Below are 17,776 nucleotides of genomic sequence, written 5' to 3' on the forward strand. Positions count from 1 at the left end.
GTAACCACCCCAAGAGGCCCTGTCCTAGCATCCGACTATAGTGCCTCCGGCCCAGGGCTCCTCTTTCTTTCCCGGCATCTGGAGGACTCCACTCTCCTCTACAGAGGCTGGTTTGAAGGGTGCTGGAGTAGACTAACTTGGAGATACACAGAGTCTGCCATCAGGCTTAGGTGATTATGTGGCTCTGACATCATCTAACCCTTACTTTTCTCCAATTCAAGATTTCTTTGATCCCTGAGGATAATCGACTATGCTGCCAGAAGACACAGACTGTTCCGGACTGCAGAGATCCCATCTTCCACGAGCACTTCTTCTTGTAAGAGTCTGGTGTGGCTGGGTCCTCGAGAGGAGAGGCAAGGAGTGTTTAGCTGAAACAACTCTGTCTGCCAACTCTAGAACCAGATCTAAGCAGAAAAACAGTGACTTCTAAAGGATGTCTTTGTTTTCTCATTCACTTGTATCCTCGCATCCCTGGCACCTGGCCCGGCAGCGAGGTCCACAGTGATAAGGTATCACGTGGCTGCTTCTCAGAACTAAAACGCCCAGCCTGAGGCTGGTAGCCCCTGAAAAAAGAAGGCAATTTCCCACTGTGCCTCGGACCAAACTTTCTCCTTTAGCAGGAGGAATTTTCCAAGCTGAGGGCTGTTTTGCTTCCCCACCCGTCCCTCCCCAACTTGCTAACCTCTCTGAACCTTGGCTTCCTTATTTGTAAAATGGGGCTAATAATAGTACGGAGCTCAGAGAGAGCGGAGGTGTAAATGAGACAGTGTAACACAGTGTCCAGTGGTGTAATTATTATTCTTTCCCTCCTCCCTGAACTCTGGGGCCAATGGAAAGGCAATGGACATTTTGTATTTTCTTATTAGTGAAGATTAATCATATTTTGTTACTTTCCTTACTACGCCAGGTAATTTTGCTTATGGTAGAAAAATAGAAAAGGTCGGTACACAGAAAGAAGAAGAGAGAAAGTACTTCTAGTCCTGCTACTCACTGAAATGTTTTGTGGCATTTCTTTTCAGGTCTTTGAATTTGTGTGGGCGTGTGTTTACAAAGATGGAATTGTTCTATCATATCATGTTGTAACCTCCTTTTCATCCTTAACAATGTAATGTAAACTCTTTCATGAATATAAATATTCACATCCCACTCTATTTGGGCTCTAGTTTGTTTAACCGGCTCCTTATGGTTGGATGTTCAGGTTATTTCCAAGAGTTGCCGTTATGAGGGACTGTGTGGGTCTGGACCAGAGCTTGGCTCTGCTAACACTCTGTGTGGTTTGCTCTGCAGTCCTGTCCAAGAGGAAGACGAACAGAAGCGCCTCCTGGTCACTGTGTGGAACAGGGCAGGTGACTCCAGGTGAGGGGAACTGCTGAGCTGAGGGGAGACCTGCTCTGGGCTTGTGGGTGGCAGCCAGGCAGCTAGCATATAGTGGGGGCTCAGGTAGCACTTGGATGAATGAATGGTAGTGGTTAAATCTGAGAGGCCGCCACCCCCATGAGTTCCTGTCACTCCAGGTGATGCCACCTGGATCATGTTAGCAAGGTGCATTTACTGAGACCTTGGGGTCAACAGGACACTGTCTTGGCCACTGAAATGCCAGCCAGCCTACGTGTGGCTTCTGCTCCCAAGCCACCTACTTTCAGGAGGGGATAATAGGCTCTGCGTGGAGGCAAACGATAGTCACAGCACGCACAGGCTCAGCCCCACGGGAGTAGAAGGTCCATGAAACACAGGCCCATTTCTCTCTTAGTCACCACTGTACCCAGTGCCTAGCACGTAGATATCTGGTGATTATTGAGTGAATGAATACAGAAATGCAGTGAGTACTAGGATAGTAAGTATGGGACAAAGGAGAGTTCGTTATGGGCTGAGGCGACCAAGGAAGGCTTCATGCAAAAAGTGGGATCTTCAACTCGGGGCAGAGCGCAAGAATGAGACAAGGAAAGTAGTAGATTGGAAAGGGCATGGCAGGCAGGGGCACAGCACGAGCTCAGGCAGGGAGGCAGGAGCATGCTCAGTGGGCTCAGGCTGTCACGAGGAGGCCAGGAGCTGCAGAGCTGTGTGTAGGAGAATCCACACAGGTCAGTCTTTCAGGTAGCCCAGGACCCAGGAGGTGGATGTGGTCATGAATCATGGCGGCCAGTACAGAGCAGAGCAGGACTGCTGGGTGGTGAGGGTGAGAATTGGCTGCTGAGGGAAGGGAAGAGGGTGAGAGCACTTGACTGTGTGGCCCACTGTGAGCAGCTGGGGCTCGTTCAGCTGGTGCGTTGCAAGAAATCTGGGAGACTCTGTGGCCAGTAACATCCATCCAACAGTCGTAGAACTGAAAATGGTGACTGACAAGGGGCCCAGGTGAATGAAAATCGACTCAACTCATCAGGTTAGACCCAGAGAATATTTGGGGGCTCAGTGCTTTTTGGTACCCTAAATTTGATAGCCAGTATAACTTTTCAAGTTGAGCCTTCCTCAACCGGCATTGACGCTTTTGAACTGTGGTGCTAGAGAAGATTCTTGAGAGTCCCTTGGAGAACAAGATGCAACCTAAGTCAGTCCTAAAGGAAATCAGCCCTGAATATTAATTGGAAGGACTGATGCTAAAGCTGAAGCTTCAATACTTTGGCCACCTGATTCAAAGAGCCAACTCATTGGAAAAGACCCTGATGCTGGGGAAGACTGAGGGCAGGAGGAGAAGGGGGTGACAGAGGATGAGATGGTTGGATGGCATCACTGACTCAGTGGACATGGGTTTGAGAAAACTCTAGGAGATAGTGAAGGACAGGGAAGCCTGGTGTGCTGCAGTCCATGGGGTCACAAAGAATTGAACATGACTGAGTGCTGAACTGTGACAGCCTGCATAGTGAAAGATTTGTCCTTCAGCAGAGTATCCACTTGTTATTGTGGACTGGTGCTCATGGCGCTGTAATCTCATTCACTGAGCTGCCATTTCATGGCCACCCACGTGGCAACTCTGTTGCAGGTGCTGGGGACACATGGGGTCAGTCAGAGACTATCCTGCTGGGGAGAGGACCTCTGGGACAGGACTTCCCTGGTGGCTCAGATGGTAAAGCGTCTGTCTACAATGCGGGAGACCTGGGTTGGGGAGATCCCTTGGAGAAGGAAATGGCAACCCACTCCAGTACTATTGCCTGGAAAATCCCATAGACAGAGGAGCCTGGTAGACTACAGTCCATGGGGTCGCAAAGAGTTGGACACGACTGAGCGACTTCACTTTCACTTTAGCCACAAGCCAGGGGTTAAGAGTGCCTTATCTCATTTAGTTCTTAAGACAGCTCTAAGGAAAGTACATGTTTGTTTTTAAGTTTTCAGAAAAGGAAACTGAAGCTGAGAAAGGGAGTAACTTGCCTAAGGTCACATAGCAGTGAATAGTAGAGGCAAGATGGAAACTCAGGTATTTAGACCCTGGAGTCTTCAGTCTCAGCGGGTAGAGTACAGAGGACAGGGCCAGCATGGGGCGGGATTTGCAAACTTGGTGTTGCTGGAGGGTCGATTACAAAAGTAGGGATTGGCTGGAGATAAGATGAAGAGGATAGTGTAAACTAAACGGATGAGTCTATAGGTTTTCTTTGGAGTGTGAGTTTCCCCAAAGGGTCAGTAGTTCTCAATCCTGGCAATGCATCAGAATTATTGGGGATGCTTGTGGGGAACCTTGGTTCCCAGGTAACACATCAGATTGATAAAGTCCAGATTTTCAAGGGCAGGTCCAAGGAATCTGCATTTACACAAGTTCTCAGGGTGAACCTCATGCAGCCAGTTTGGTGTTTGAGAATCTGGTGATAGGGCGATACTGAAGGGTGCTGAGCAGAGGAATGACAGGGGTGTATTTAGCTCTATCACTCTGGTAAGTCTTGGGAAGGCTGGGGAGGAGCTGGGAGAGTCTTGTGGTGATCTGTGAGAGAGATGATTTAGGGATAGAGCGGCGGGAAACAGACTCAAATGCATTTAGCAGCCTAAACCAATAGTGCTTACTGGTGATTTGGCTGTGAGCACAGAGGGAGAAGCCAAGGATGGCTCGTGGGTGGCCAGCGATGTCTCTAGCGAAGTCAAAATGCACTGGAGGGGAAAGGAGAGCAGCTTTGGATAGGGCGGGTTGGAGGTGCCTGGAGGGCAACCAGCTGAGAGCTGACCTGGAGCGCAGCGGAGAGAGAGGTCTGTGGAGATATGGGAGCCGTGGCTGCCAAGGTGAGGGGGTAAATTTCGAGCAGCTGAGAGCACCCAGGAAGACAGTCGGTACCCAGGAGCATCAGAATCCTGTCTTAAAGGGATGGACACAGGAAGGGAAGGCCCTGAAGGAAACAGGAGCCGAGTGTGACGACTCGGTTCAGTCATGTCCGACTCTTTGTGACCGCATGGACCATAGTCCACCAGGCTCCTCTGTCCTTGGGATTCTCCAGGCAAGAATACCGGAGTGGGTTGCTGTACCCTCCTCCAGGGGATCTTTCCGACCCAGAGATCGAACTCGCGTCTCTTATGTCTCCTGCATTGGCAGCTGAGTTCTTTACCACTAGTGCCTGGTGGGCCGCTGTCCGTAGGGTCGCACAGAGTCGGACACGACTGAAGTGACTTAACATGCATGAATGCATTGGAGAAGGAAATGGCAACCCAGTCCAGTGTTCTTGCCTGGAGAATCCCAGGGACGGTGGAGCCTGGTGGGCTGCCGTCTATGGGGTTGCACAGAGTCGGACACGACTGAAGCGACTTAGCGGCAGCAGCAGTGCCATCTGGGAAGCAGACAGAGGAGGGGTGGCAGACAAACAGAAGGTGCCTGGTGAGCCCAGTGGGCAGAGGCAAGGAGGTGCCTGGTGAGCCCAGTGGGCAGAGGCGAGGAGGTGCCTGGTGAGCCCAGTGGGCAGAGGCGAAGAGTGGAGCAGGTGCCGGAGGCAGACACCAAATGTGGGAGTCACCGTTTCCCCTGCTCTGGCTGCGCCCCTGAGAGAGTGGAGCGAGCCGGTGGCGCCGGCTGGAGAAGTGGCCGCAATGGACTTGTCGGTTTTTGGAAAAGAGAGTGAGGCCGGGAAAGTGAGTCAGCACCCAGGGAGGCAGCGTGACAGAGGCAGTGTCTGCACTTGTTGCCTATTTTGGGAAAGTGAGATTCCTTATTAAACAAAACACAGTCAAGCTTGTGGTCACAGTCCCAACCCAAAGCTCAGAGAAGGACAGAGCAGGCGCAGACAGGCCTGCTTTCCGAACAGATGGCCCTGCCCGAGGTGCCAGCACCACAGTGCCCGGCTCGGCGGGCGGGAGGCATGGTTATCGATCCATCTCTGAATGAGAAGGCCTCTGAGCTGCGGGAGACAGGCAGAGCCATTGCCGGAAACCCCTGCCCTGCTGAACTCTCAGATCAAAACTGTGTGTCTCTAAGGGACGGACATTCAACTTAACAGCGTGAAGGACAATTGCAGAAGGAAGGGAGCAAACATTTATGAACCCTTCTCTGTGCCAAGCGCTTTACATACGTTATCTCATTTAATGCTCACAACGACCCTGAGAGGTAGGAATTTTGTCTGTCTCTTCAGAGATGAGGAAACCGAGATTTACGAAGGCCAAGGAACTTGCCCAAGGTGATCTCATTGGTCATGTTTATCAAGCACTGCGTGTCCACCAAGTGTGCGGACCTTAAGCATATTTAATCATTATCTGTTGTGTGGACACAGTATCCTCACGGTACCATACAAGGTAGGCATTATTAATGTTTCTCTTTTACAGGCACAGAGAGGTTAAGTAACTTGCCCAAGGTAACACAGCCAGCATGTGGTGAAAACAAGACACAAATCCAGGTAGCCTGGCATCAAATCACATGATATAGTACACTTGACTGGCTCACACAGGTAGTAAAAAGCTCCAAAGCCAAACCTTTTCTGTATCGGTGTGCTTATGCCTCAGGCCACCTCTCATAGCATTTTTAATACAGTGTCATGTCAGTCATCCAGCTGAATATGTGACAGTTACATTTTAAGACTGATAGGAGATGGAAGGAGGGGGCATCTGTTTTATGAATTCTCGCGATCCTTCCAAGGACTGCGGTAAGCACGTAGTGGAGAAACAAGGCGGTCCAGTGCCGGGAGGGGCAGGCTGATTTCAGCTCCTGTGGTGAGCGCGGTGGGAGCTGAGGAGAACCAGGCCTCAGGGCAGTAGATTCTGGCTTAGCTCCTCCTCGCTGTGAGACCATGGACAGGTCACTTTCCGGCTCTGGGCCCCAGTTTCCTCACCTGTAAAATGCAGTGATCCCAAAGGTTTCTTTCGACTTGGGGTTCTGTGAGTTTTTAAGAAATTATAGACATTTTCAAACATATGCAAAGTTAGAAAATATATAATAAGCCCTCAGATACTTACTTGGAGCCCAGCTTCATCAATGATCAATATGTGACCGATTTTACTTCATTTACGCCCTCACCCACTGTCTCTTCCTCCAGTGGATTATTTTAAAGCAAATCATCTCATCTGAGCTATAGATCTCTCTGAAAGATGACTTAAAAAACAGAACAGCCACAATGCCATTATCACATTTAAAAATCAACAATAACTCCTTAATATCACTGACTATGGCACTGAACGGCTTAAAAGTTTTGTTCAGTGATGTGGAAAAAGCCAAGCTGACGCCTCTGGTGTCAGTCATGGTGTTTTCAGAACTTGTGGTAAGAGAACAGTCTTAGAATTGTACTGTTAGGCACCAAGTTAAAAAAACCACAACAACCTAAAACACGCACACACATGTTTGAAGAACATAAGCTTTTATGCTGATAGTAGTTACCGATGGAGAGGCTGTGTGTTGCACACTATCTTTGTACCCTCTGCTCTTTCAACTACTTTATAAACCATGCCAGTGCCAAGTACAGCACCGTAAACAGAGATGGGGAGAGACCAGGGAAAGAGAAGATGAATGGGAAAATGTGTGTGCAGTTTTTAAGTCATCAAATTCAAAGTAAATTGAGATTAAATGGGATAAGCCTGTAACAGAAATAGTTCAAGTCCCCTGACAGAGAAAAGTAAAATGCATTCCCTTAAAAAAATGCATTTTCTTTTTGTTAGCGGGTCTCCTACTGTGTGCTCAAAAATAAACTGAGCCGAATATAGCCATCTCTCCGTATCCACTGGGGATTAGTTCCAGGACCCCCATGAATACCAAACTCCGTGGATGCTCAAGTCCCTTCTATAAAGTGGTGGAGTACAGTTGGTCCTCCATACCCATGGGTTCCTCATCCTTGCATATGGAGGACTGGCAGTACTATTGCCCATGAATGCTCCATGAAGCCTTCCCTCTGAGCCTTTGTACTGGCTGTTCCCTTTGCCTGAAATGCTCTTCCTTTCCCTCTCTCTGGCTTAACTCCTTAGGCCTTCTTTGAACATCTCAGTTCTAAACCACTTCTTGCCGCTCTGAGCATTCAGCATTTATTGCCTGCACTGCTCATCTGTCAATCTCACCCTGTCTAGTGACATCCCTTGTATTGCTGCCTTGAACTGCTGTTTAAATTCCTGAGTGTTTGTCTTGTTTCCTTAATGCTGGGGCTCCTTGCCCAGTGCCTGCCAACATGGGAATGATGGATTCATCCATTTGTCAAAACTTCACCAAGTTCAGGGTTCAGCTTTCAAAAGTACCCAAGTCTTGGCCCCTGAGACTCTGTGCCCAGCGAAATTTCAGGCGATCACCAGTTCCCAAGTTTATTGCCTGACCAGTAGATTGCCATGTATTCAGGTTGTGCATAAAAGAAGTCTTTCTTCTTCCAAAGGTTTTTAAAAACAGGCTTCAGGAGTAGCTAATTGAAGAACACTTAGAGGTTCCTGTTTATGGACATTGATTGTGACAATTTGCTGGGCTTGAAGTATCATGAAATCATTGGAGGCCCCTTCGCAGGAAACAAAGCTCATGGGAGGCTATCAACCATTTAGCGTTCTCTGAGCACCAGGGGATGAAAACTCCACTTACTGAAGAGCAGGAAGAGGCAGCCTTTATTACAGTTAAAGCAGCGTGCCTGGGAGATTTAGACAGTTACGGCTGTACCCAGCGTGAAAGGAAAGTGTACAGCAAGGCAGTGTGGGCACCTGGATACCAGCTGGGTTGCTCTTGAATGTGTTGACAAACAAAATTAAATCCATGATGAGGACTTTGGCAAAGTCTTGACAAGGCTTTTCTGGAGCGGCAGCTTGGGTCAGTGGCTGCCACTCATGCTGGTCACTGCGGCTGCCCCTCCATTCCTGCCGACTTGGCCACGCGCCAGGAGGGAGGAGGGTTTGTTTTTGGTGGTGGGTTGTGGGGGTGGGGTGGATGTGGACGGGTGGCTTTAATGGAGTGACTGCACTGTCCTCTAGGGGGAGATGATTAATCTGGCCTGGTGAGCTGGGAGGGGGCTGGCAAGGGGGAGGGAGCACGCGCAGGCCAGGCTGCAGGAAAGGGGGGCAGGAAGAGAGCGCGGGGAGTGAGGAGTAGCAGAATGAGAGCAGCTGCTGAGACAGGGCCCGGTGCAGAGTGTGCCTCTTCAGGGAGGGGCGCCGGGTCATCCTGCCTCCCTGCCCCTCACTCGGCTTGGCTATCTGCGAGAAACCATTTTGTTTACTTTTGGGTGGTAGGCTGCTGCCACCCTTTCTGGAGGATCTAAACAACGTGTGTTTGTAGACCTCTGGTGCTCACTGGGGCAGGCATACGTAGGTGCTCTGTAGGATCCCCTGGACGGCTTTCTCCAGATCCCTGTGTCCAGAACCCACCTTGAACCTTCTGGGTCTGGAGCCTGGGAGCAGGCTCTGGGGCACAAGACTCAGACAGGCTCTTCAGGGGGTTCAGTGGACTGGCGCAGGCCCCCCATAGCCCAGTCTTCAGGGAGGCTCATCTCCAGGGAGTTAGTTCGTTCCAGGCAGTTCATTCCATCCTTGGCTTTGAAATTGCACCTTCCCCAGAACATGCTGACTCCTTCATCCATGTGGATCCCTCAGATATTGAAGTTAACCGTCAAGGTTCCGCTCCAATCTTTTTATTTTTATTTTTTAATATTTGTCTATTTATTTGGCTGCGTTGAGTTGTAATGGCAGCTTGTGGGATCTTCATTGCATCATGCGGGATCTCTCGTTGCAGAGCACAGATTCTCTAGTCTGCGCCGCATGGGCTTCGGAGCGTGCAGGCTTTGGTAGTTGCAGTATGTGGGCTCTCTAGTTGCAACGCGCTGGCTTAGTTGCTCTGTGGCAGCGGGATCTTAGTTCCGCCTCTCTTGCACTGCAAGGCAAGACCTTAGCTGCTGGACCATCAGAGAAGTCCCTTCTGCTCCAGTCTTAATACCTGTGTTGTTTCTCAATTAACAGCTGTTAATATTAAGCCAGTCTCTGAAGGGAACTGACTTGGAGTTCCCAAGATGACTTGGAAACTGACTTGTGCTAAGAGAGAAGAAAGAGGTGGGGAAAAAAAGCGACTCTAGTGTTAGGCTAGAGAAAGATGTGGTAGGATAGAACACTTTCAAATACATTTATACTGTTGGGTTATTTTTTTTCTGATTCTGAAAGAAGCGCTTATTCCCTATGAAAATTTAAAAATGCTAAAAAAAACTCAAAGGAGAAAAGAAAACCCTTTCTTATCCCACCTACCAGGTACAACTATTGTTAATATTTTGGTGGGCATCTTTCTCATTAATCTACAGATTTGTAAACTTGCTTTTTTCTCGTAATAGCAGGATTATATTTGCATTTCAGTAATGTTCATCTGTACTGCCATTCTTGGGCTTTCTTGGTGGTTCAGTTGGTGATGGATCTGTCTGCAACATGGGAGACCTGGGTTTGATCCCTGGGTTGGGAAGATTCCCTGGAGGAGGGCACGGCAACCCATTCCAATATTTTTGCCTGGAGAATCCCTAAGGACAGAGGAGCCTGGCGGGCTGCAGTCCATGGGATCAGAAAGAGTCGGCCCTGACCGAGCAACTAAGCACACAGCACATACTGTCATTATTGAAAGCTGCCAAGTGTCAATCCGTCCCCGGTTGTCGGACATTGGAACTCAGCAATGAACATTTTTTAGGAACTTTGAGTTACTCTTAGTCAAGCAGGATCCAACTGAACTCAAGCCTGTCGACACAGCATGACATTCCCACGAGTCCTGACCTTGGCTCATGTCTATTTGCCCAGCTGGCAGTCAAGTCAGGTTGGTATTGGGAACTTCTGTGTGTCAGGTTGGTTTGAACCTTGATTTAAAACTGTCTAAGCCCTAACCAGCTCCTGCCTGGACCCAAGACAAAGCTTCTTGAGCTTTAGGTCTCATCACTTTTCTCCTGAATTCAGCATCACCAGCTGATGTGAGAGCTGAAATTCCCTGTGGGGACCAGCTCTTTAGACCTACATACAACACCAGAACAACTCAAACCTCCAAGGTAGCTCTGAGCTTCTCTAATGGGTTTCCCATGGGGCTCAACTACTGTAAGTCCTGTGACCTTAGGAAGGGGATCAACTCAGCCTCAGTTTTTTCCTTTGTGAAATGGAGAGAATAGCTCCACTCCAGCCTAACTCACAGAGTTGGAAAGATCAAATGAAATGATGCAGGTAAAAGTGCTTTGTAAACCGCAGTTCACCAGGCAAACCTACGTTACACTTGACAGTTGGCCTCTTGATATAGTGTGATGAGAAGGTGCTGATGCGAGTGTCTCTTGTTCTCCCCAGACAAAGTGGACTTATCGGCTGCATGAGCTTCGGGGTGAAGTCCCTCCTGACTCCGGACAAGGTAGGTCCAAGGGAAGCTTCTGGCAGAATCAGGCCATCTAGGCCGGGCCTGGTACAGGTGGAGGCTTTTGTCTGGAAGCCCTGGGCTGGGGCTTCTGTCTGTGAGATGGTACCCCACTGAGACCACACTGTTTGTCACCTGTATGACCATCGCTCCCCTATCTTAGCTCTTTCACATCAGAGACCAGTTATTAGGAAGCTCCAAGTCTTCCCAGGAGGCTCTCAGTGTCTTCTCTAAGGACACTGATAGGTCCTTCAGAGCTCAGAGCAGCCCCTGCTCTGGAGGATGAAGGCTGGGTGCTTCTCGTGGTCTGTTCCAGGAGCCCCTTGATGTTGTCGGCCGGGTCTTGTGTTTCTGGGCCTAGCTAGTGCTCGGGGATGGAGTGAGTGTCCTGGTGGAGCTTTCCTTCAGGCAGGTGAGGACTCTGGGATCTGGAGGGCCTTGTCTCTGGGTGGCCAGACCCTTACCCACCTCTGCTTGGATTGCACCCCCCGCACTGGAGGCTTTTGAGCAGGGAAGGGAGTGCTCCTCTTACACATCCCTGGAGATGTCCTGGTGACCTGCTCCATCCTGCCACCCAGCTCTGTGTCTTAGAAGTGAAGTCTGGGGTAGGTCGCTGAGAACTCTATTCTGCATGTGGGTCCCAAATATCTTAACTGCAGCCTTGGCTTTCTTTCTTGGGTGGAGACGTCCCTCCACCCCCACCTGGAGCCTGTTCAGGAGTCTCAGGTTGCCTGTTTTCCTCCCTTCCCTCCCTTCTGTTTTGTCAACCTTTATTTTGCTCCTTCTGTGTACCAGGCTTTCCTGGTGGCTAAGATGGTAAACAATTTGCCTGCAATGTGGGAGACCTGGGTTTGATCCCTGGATTGAGAAGATCCCCTGGAGAAGGAAATGGTAACCTACTCCAGTATTCTTGCCTGGAGAATTCCATGAACAGAGGAGCCTGGCAGGCTACAGTCCGTGGGGTCACACAGAGTTAGACATGAATGAGTGACTAACACTTTCACTTTCTGTGTGCTAGAACAGTGCTAGGCACATCACAGAGCCTTGTACAGCGTAGCTGGGGAGGCTGGCCTGTGAGTTGACCTGTTCTTCAGGGACAAGAGACGATGGGAATTCAGCAAAGGGGAGGACCAGCTCTGCCTTCAGGAAGGGCTTCCTGGAGGTGCAGGCATGGCAGCTCCCTTTGTGGAAGGGAGGCTTGCGTGTCTGTCCTTGCAGAGATTTTGCTCCTGAGGAAGGCACTCAGCGGATCGGTGGCTGCCTGCCCCGTGCCCTCTGCCTTCTCTGAGAATGTCACGCCTTCTCTCACAACAGGAGATCAATGGCTGGTACTACCTGCTGGGGGAGGCCCTGGGCCGGACCAAACACCTGAAGGTGGCCAGGCGGAGACTGCGGCCCCTGAGAGGTACGTGCACACCACCTTTAGTTCTGCCCAGATGCTGTGCTGGCCCGGGACTCACCTCCTCCCCTCCTGCATTGTAGCATCGGTCACTGTGTTTTGTGGCATCAGTCACCTCACCCCAGGCCGCCACCAGACTCTGGGTCCAGGAACTTCTCATGGGCACCTGCTAGAACGTAGCCTCCTGTCCATGACGCCTTTTCTTTTCTGGTTGGGCTTTCCTTGGAGAGGGTTGTGGCCTGACCCCAAGTGGCTCAGCTCCCCTGGCCTCTAGATCATGGAGGGCTGGGCTTCTGGACCTTCCTGCATGGCCCCCTCCTCAGGGTCAGTGGTCTTAGGACCCCCTACAGGCTGCCTGGCTGACCTTGGGGCGCCCACCTCTGCAGACAGGCCGTGTGGGCCCTGCTGTAGGGCCTGAGGATTTTTGCCTTGTGCTCTGCCCTTCCTGCACACAGACCTGGCTCCTGACCTCTGCCTGGCCCGAGCTGGGCACTGCCACACCGTGGAGGCCAGCAGTGACCTGGGCACCACGTGGGCCTGGCACCCTGGCCTGGGCCTCAGGGTGGTCTGTGGGACGGGCACTTAGATGCCAGTAGAGACTTTCTGACTCTGCTGTGTCACTTTCCAGAACCGTTGTTGAGCATGCCGGGAGGTGAGGATGCTGAGAACGGGGAGAAACTCAAGGTAGGTGGGCCCAAGCTTGGGCAGGACTGATGGGCCCTGAGCACTGCTCTGGGCTCTAACCTGCTTCTGGTCAGTCCCTTGGCCCAGGAGATCCCTGAACAAGGCAGCATTTGGTGCCTGAGACTCCGAGTCACTTGGTGCTTGGAGACCCAGGAAGTTGTGCATTTTGAAGAGGTTACTTCTGTGCGTTCCTTGGGTTATTCACACTTGATGCGGGAGTAGGGAGAGAGCCAGGCCCCGGTCCCTGGAGATGGAGGTGTCTGAGTCGTACTGACTTCTGGTCTCTTGAAGTTGAATCCTCCTTTCCGAGGTCCTCTCAGACCCTTGCTTCCTCCCAGTGCTGTGACCCAGCTCCCCTTCAGATTCGGCACTGGCCGCCGCCCTCTCCCCCGCCCCCGTGTCATGGAGTGGCTGTCACGGAGCCTGAAACTATGAGATGGGTTCTTACTTCTTTAGGGCTTCAAATCTGGAGAGGAACCTTCCCACAGGGATTCTGGAATATTTATCCAAATCCGTCTCTTTGCTGGCCATGGGAGTGATTTCTGGTTTTCCCTAACAACTCAGACAGGGAGAAACAAGCTCCCAGCACTTGAGCAGGCCCGCTGTTGTTCCCTAACATGACCCTCACTGCCACCTCTGAGGTGGTTGTTAACTACCAATCCCCCAGATGAGCGGGATGTGTAAGGTTCTGAGATGTTAGGTCACTCTCCACGGCCACAAGCCAGCAAGTAGCAGAGGTGGCATCTGAATTACGGCTTCAGGTATGGCTGCCTCCTGCAAGTGACCTAGTCAGGAAAACAGGACAGTGACGTTTTCCGTGAGAACATGTGACATTTAGGTGTATTGTTATCTCTAAGACATTTTCCGTTTCATTTACTCAGATCATTCACTCATTCATTCATTAGGGTTTTTTAAAAATATATTTATTTATTTGGCTGGGCTGGGTCTTAGTTGCAGCATGTGGGATCTTGAGTTGCCACGTGGAATCTAGTTCCCTGACGGGGGATTGAACCTGGCCGCCCCCTGCCCCCCACTTTGGGGGCGCAGAGTCTTAGCCACTGGACCACCAGGGAACTGCCTCATTCATTAGATATTTATTGAACATCTACATGGGCCAGGCCTTGTGCCAGGCGCTGACCTATAGCTGTCCACAGTTTGGAGGTCCCTGTCCTCATGGAATGTACAGTCTAGAGCTGTGATGCTCAGGCCGGCAGCCACTAGCCACCTATGGCTACTGAGCACTTGAAATATGGCTAGTATGACCAAAGACCTGAATTTTAAATTTTACTTAATTTGAATTAATTTTAATTTCAACTGCAACTTGTGTCTACTCACTACCATATAGGATAGTACAGTGTTAGAGTAACTTGCCAGGCCTGTTTTCTGTGGCTTTGTGCCGAGTTTCACAGCTTTCCTCTAGCTTCAGTGGGGGAACTTAAAGGCCCCTCTCCGTACATGCCGAGCACAGAGAGGATGGTGACCTGGGAACCTCCCTGGGGATTCGTGGGAACTGCATGAGCATCAACACTGCAGGTTTCTAGGTGGCCTGGGAGAGTCCTGCTTCAGGCTGGGCTTTGTACACAGGCGCATTGTTGCGAGGTGTGTTTGATTTTCCTGGGCTTGTATACTTGGAGATGTCCGTAGGACTCAGCACGCTGGGCGTGATTGTCAGAGGCTTGGGGAGGGCACAGGGAGAACCCCGAGAGGTGTGCATGGGGTGATGGAGGCTGGGAAACTGGGGTGACCTACCCACTCTCTCAGCCACCAAAGCTGGGCTGGATCGAGGGACCCTCTCTGGCATCAAGGATGTGAGTGGCGGGGTCGTTTTCCTCAGGTGGGTGGAGGGGGCTCTCAGCTCCCCAGGCTCTGCTCCACAAGTCAGAGATCAAGACTGGGGCTCTGATCCCAGCCCCATCCCGCCCTGCTTGTCATCGCAATGGCTCCAGGCCCTCACTTCTTCACCAGTAAAGGGAGGAGGCTGGATTATCTAGTGACTGGAAATCCCTTTCTGACTTGACTTTATGGTCTGTCATCAAATGGCAACCCACTCCAGTATTCTTGCCTGGGAAATCCTATGAACAGAGGAACCTGGTGGGCTACAGTCTATGGGGTCGCTGAAGAGTTGGACACGACTGACCGACTGATGCTTTCTCATCAGCTCCTTAAAGCAGCCCATGTACATGGATGAGAAAGCTGACCTTTAAGTGCCTTCTGGGTGGCAGGCAGACTCCAAATGATTTGTATTCCCTGTCTTGACATGGAAAGTCTGTGGGTGCAACCCCCACCCCACCCCACCCCATCCCAAGCATCCTTAAGTCCTCAGGCTGAGTTAGTTACCTGTGTTTGCTACTGAGGACCCTGGGATTTGCAGGGGGAGGCAGCGTTGGTACAGAGTGGGCTGTGTTTTCTGCCTGGGTTCTCCTCCAGCCAGGGGTGCTTGTGAGAACACTGGAGTCACGGAGTGGCCCATGGCGGAGAATGCTGCCAGAAAAAAGGCGCCCTCTCCCCACCAGGGCCGGGGGGATACTAACTAGTGACAGGAATTTTAATACAAAACTCTCCCTCTTCCTTGTCATTCGGAGGTTTCAGGAAGCCTTCGGGCTTATCGTGCAGAGGCACACAGCACAGACAGGGCCTGGGGAGGTGAGAGGTGATTTCCTGCCATTCTTCTGCGGGGCGGGCTTCCCAGGGCGGTCATGCCAGGCTGACGGGGCGCAGTGCGGGCTCCCACTGCCGTGGGGAGAGCCGGGTTTTCATGGGGCGGCGGCCGAGGCAGGACCCGCAGTCATGAACCGCTTCAATGGGCTCTGCAAGGTGTGTTCGGAGCGCCGCTACCGCCAGGTGGGTGCTTGGCCCCTGGGCGGGGGGAGCGGCCCACGGGGTGTCTTTAGGGGTCAGGGGTGGGTCTCACCAAGAAGGGCTTCTCTCCCCATAGGGCCTTCCTTCCCTCCTCCTGCCCCTCACAGGTTCATTGTGATCTGAGGGGAGGACAGAGGCAGGAACTGGACCCCAGGTAGCCTGTACCTGCCGCCCCTCCCTAGGGGCAGCAGAGGCCAGCCCTGTACCATCCTAACCACTGGCAGGGTGGTGTCTGAGCTGAGAATGTCTGGTTGATTTTCTGTCATTTTTACTTGGGAGGAGTGTGCGTTACAAAGAGCATCTCCAGCCCAAGATTGGAAGTGGCTAGGTGGCTGAGCAACTGGATTTGTGTTTTTTGGTTTTTCTTTTGCTAACTTTTCTTACTTCTGATGGGGTGGCAGCACCTGTCTTGTGTTGTGTATGTGCAATTGCGTTTTAGCATGTGTTGGTGTGCGCTTGTGTGTGAGATAGGCTGTGTCTATGTGTCTATATGCACACATGTTTATCCTTCCCGGTACCTGTGATGCCTTGAGGTGGGTCCAGAGCTCAGCTTCACTGAGAGCGTTTGCCTCTGAGGCTCCACTGTTAGGATGTGGGGCAGCGTGGAAGGATGATTCCCTCAGCCCCTAGGACTTTTCTGGAAACGTGAGGGACATTTTTTTCTTATAAAAAAGTCATGGTATAGGCAGGGTGAAGGCAAGGGATGTCCAGATTTGGGGAATATCCAAGCTGATGGGACTGTGGGATGACTCTTTAGTATACAACGTCCCTCTGTGTTTTAATGAACAGACTGGAATCTGGATCATGAACTCTTTCAAACAGGCAGGCTTAGGTCTGGGGAGATGCTCAGAGGGGGCCTCCTGCACCTCATGCAGGACATGTGTGTTATCTCTGCAGTCCCCAGCTCTCAGGGCCCTCTCACCCTCCAGAGCCGGCAAAGCAGCCCTGGCGACACTGGCAACTGGGAGGCGGGGTGGTGAGGCAGAGGGGGCGCTGGCTGGGAGGTTGAGAAGTCCTCGGTCATGTGGGACCACAGGTCTGAGGACCGGGGCTTGCTGGCAGTCAGAGTAGGGTCAGACATGAGTGCCCCCAGTCTGTGTCCAGGGCTCTGAGACTGAAGTTCCAAACGGATCCCCTGCAAGAATGTGGTACAGGGTTCAGGGCACTAGCTTTGTGCCAGACCCAGGCTCTCATCCAGTTCTGCCCTTTTTGAGCTCTGGCTCTTGTGCACGATGTTTACCTCCCCGAGCCTCAGTCTTCCTGTCAATGAAATAGGAAGATGATGTGATGATGCCTGTGAGAGTAAATGGAATGTGTGTGAAGTGCCCAGTGCAGGGTGTTCAATAAATGTGGCATTTGGGGATTTGGGTTGAAATCTATGACCCTCCATGATAGAAGGTCTGAAACCAGGCAGGAGAGTAGAACAGAGGTGCTGGCATGGGAGAGATCTGGGAGCAGTAGCAATTCCTACTCTGGACAGGAAACAGCAGGACCCACCCCGGAAGGATGGCCTCTGCTAGGAGTTCCTGAGATCCCAGAGCTAGGGCAGGGCTGCTCCCCTTGCCTCCTGACCCTGAGAGCTTCATTTGCTTTAGACCTCGGTTTTCTTCTCTGTAAAATGGGCACACTAAAACCAGCCCTGCATCAGGGCTGCAGTGATGATCATGTTCTCTGGAGACTATCAACGAGGTTGGTGGTCACGATGGACAGAGCATGATCCTGCTTCCTTCTCGCAATCCCACCCCTCGCACCGAGCACACACCCTCTCTTCTTCCCCTCTTCCCAGCTGGCCTGGACTGTTATCTGGATTGGCTCTGCTCAGGCTGGTGCCGAGAAAGGCAGAGGGGTCTCCTGTCCACAGTCCTGCCTAGATGTGGGGAGCAGGCTTTGTTGGCACACCCTCCTGTTCTCCAGATTCAGCCCTGGAGGCCTGTCCCCAGACTGTCAGCACTGGGCACTGGGAGCTGTTTTCCAGAGCCGTGCCCCCAGCAGGAGGGGCCATGGCCCTCGCCAGGGTGATGGGGAAAGTGCTGGCATCCCAGCTTCGGCCTGGTTGAGGGTCGCCCTAAGGCCCCTAAAGTCCCCGCCGGTCACCTGGAGTGGACTGGTCTCCTGCCGTCGTC

The 17,776-nt window shown here is 51.6% G+C and overlaps 1 protein-coding gene across 7 annotated transcripts in view; it reads left to right on the top strand.

Moving 5' to 3' along the window:
- Nucleotides 1-17,776, top strand: part of RGS3 (regulator of G-protein signaling 3) — a 138,417-nt gene that overhangs the window by 23,825 nt on the left and 96,816 nt on the right. For 4 of the 7 annotated variants that reach the window (XM_018052634.1, XM_018052631.1, XM_018052636.1 and 1 more), the window contains exons 4-8: nucleotides 222-316; nucleotides 1,288-1,356; nucleotides 10,648-10,708; nucleotides 12,026-12,116; nucleotides 12,739-12,794. In XM_018052634.1, the coding sequence (XP_017908123.1) occupies nucleotides 222-316; nucleotides 1,288-1,356; nucleotides 10,648-10,708; nucleotides 12,026-12,116; nucleotides 12,739-12,794 (372 nt within the window). Of the gene's footprint in view, nucleotides 1-221; nucleotides 317-1,287; nucleotides 1,357-10,647; nucleotides 10,709-12,025; nucleotides 12,117-12,738; nucleotides 12,795-15,436; nucleotides 15,636-17,776 lie in introns of those variants that run through there. The other 3 variants (XM_005684329.2, XM_018052639.1, XM_018052635.1) reach the window with 2 other exon arrangements.

The sequence above is a fragment of the Capra hircus genome, chromosome 8 (assembly GCF_001704415.2).
Source record: "Capra hircus breed San Clemente chromosome 8, ASM170441v1, whole genome shotgun sequence".
In the NCBI taxonomy this organism is placed as follows: Eukaryota; Metazoa; Chordata; class Mammalia; order Artiodactyla; family Bovidae; genus Capra; species Capra hircus.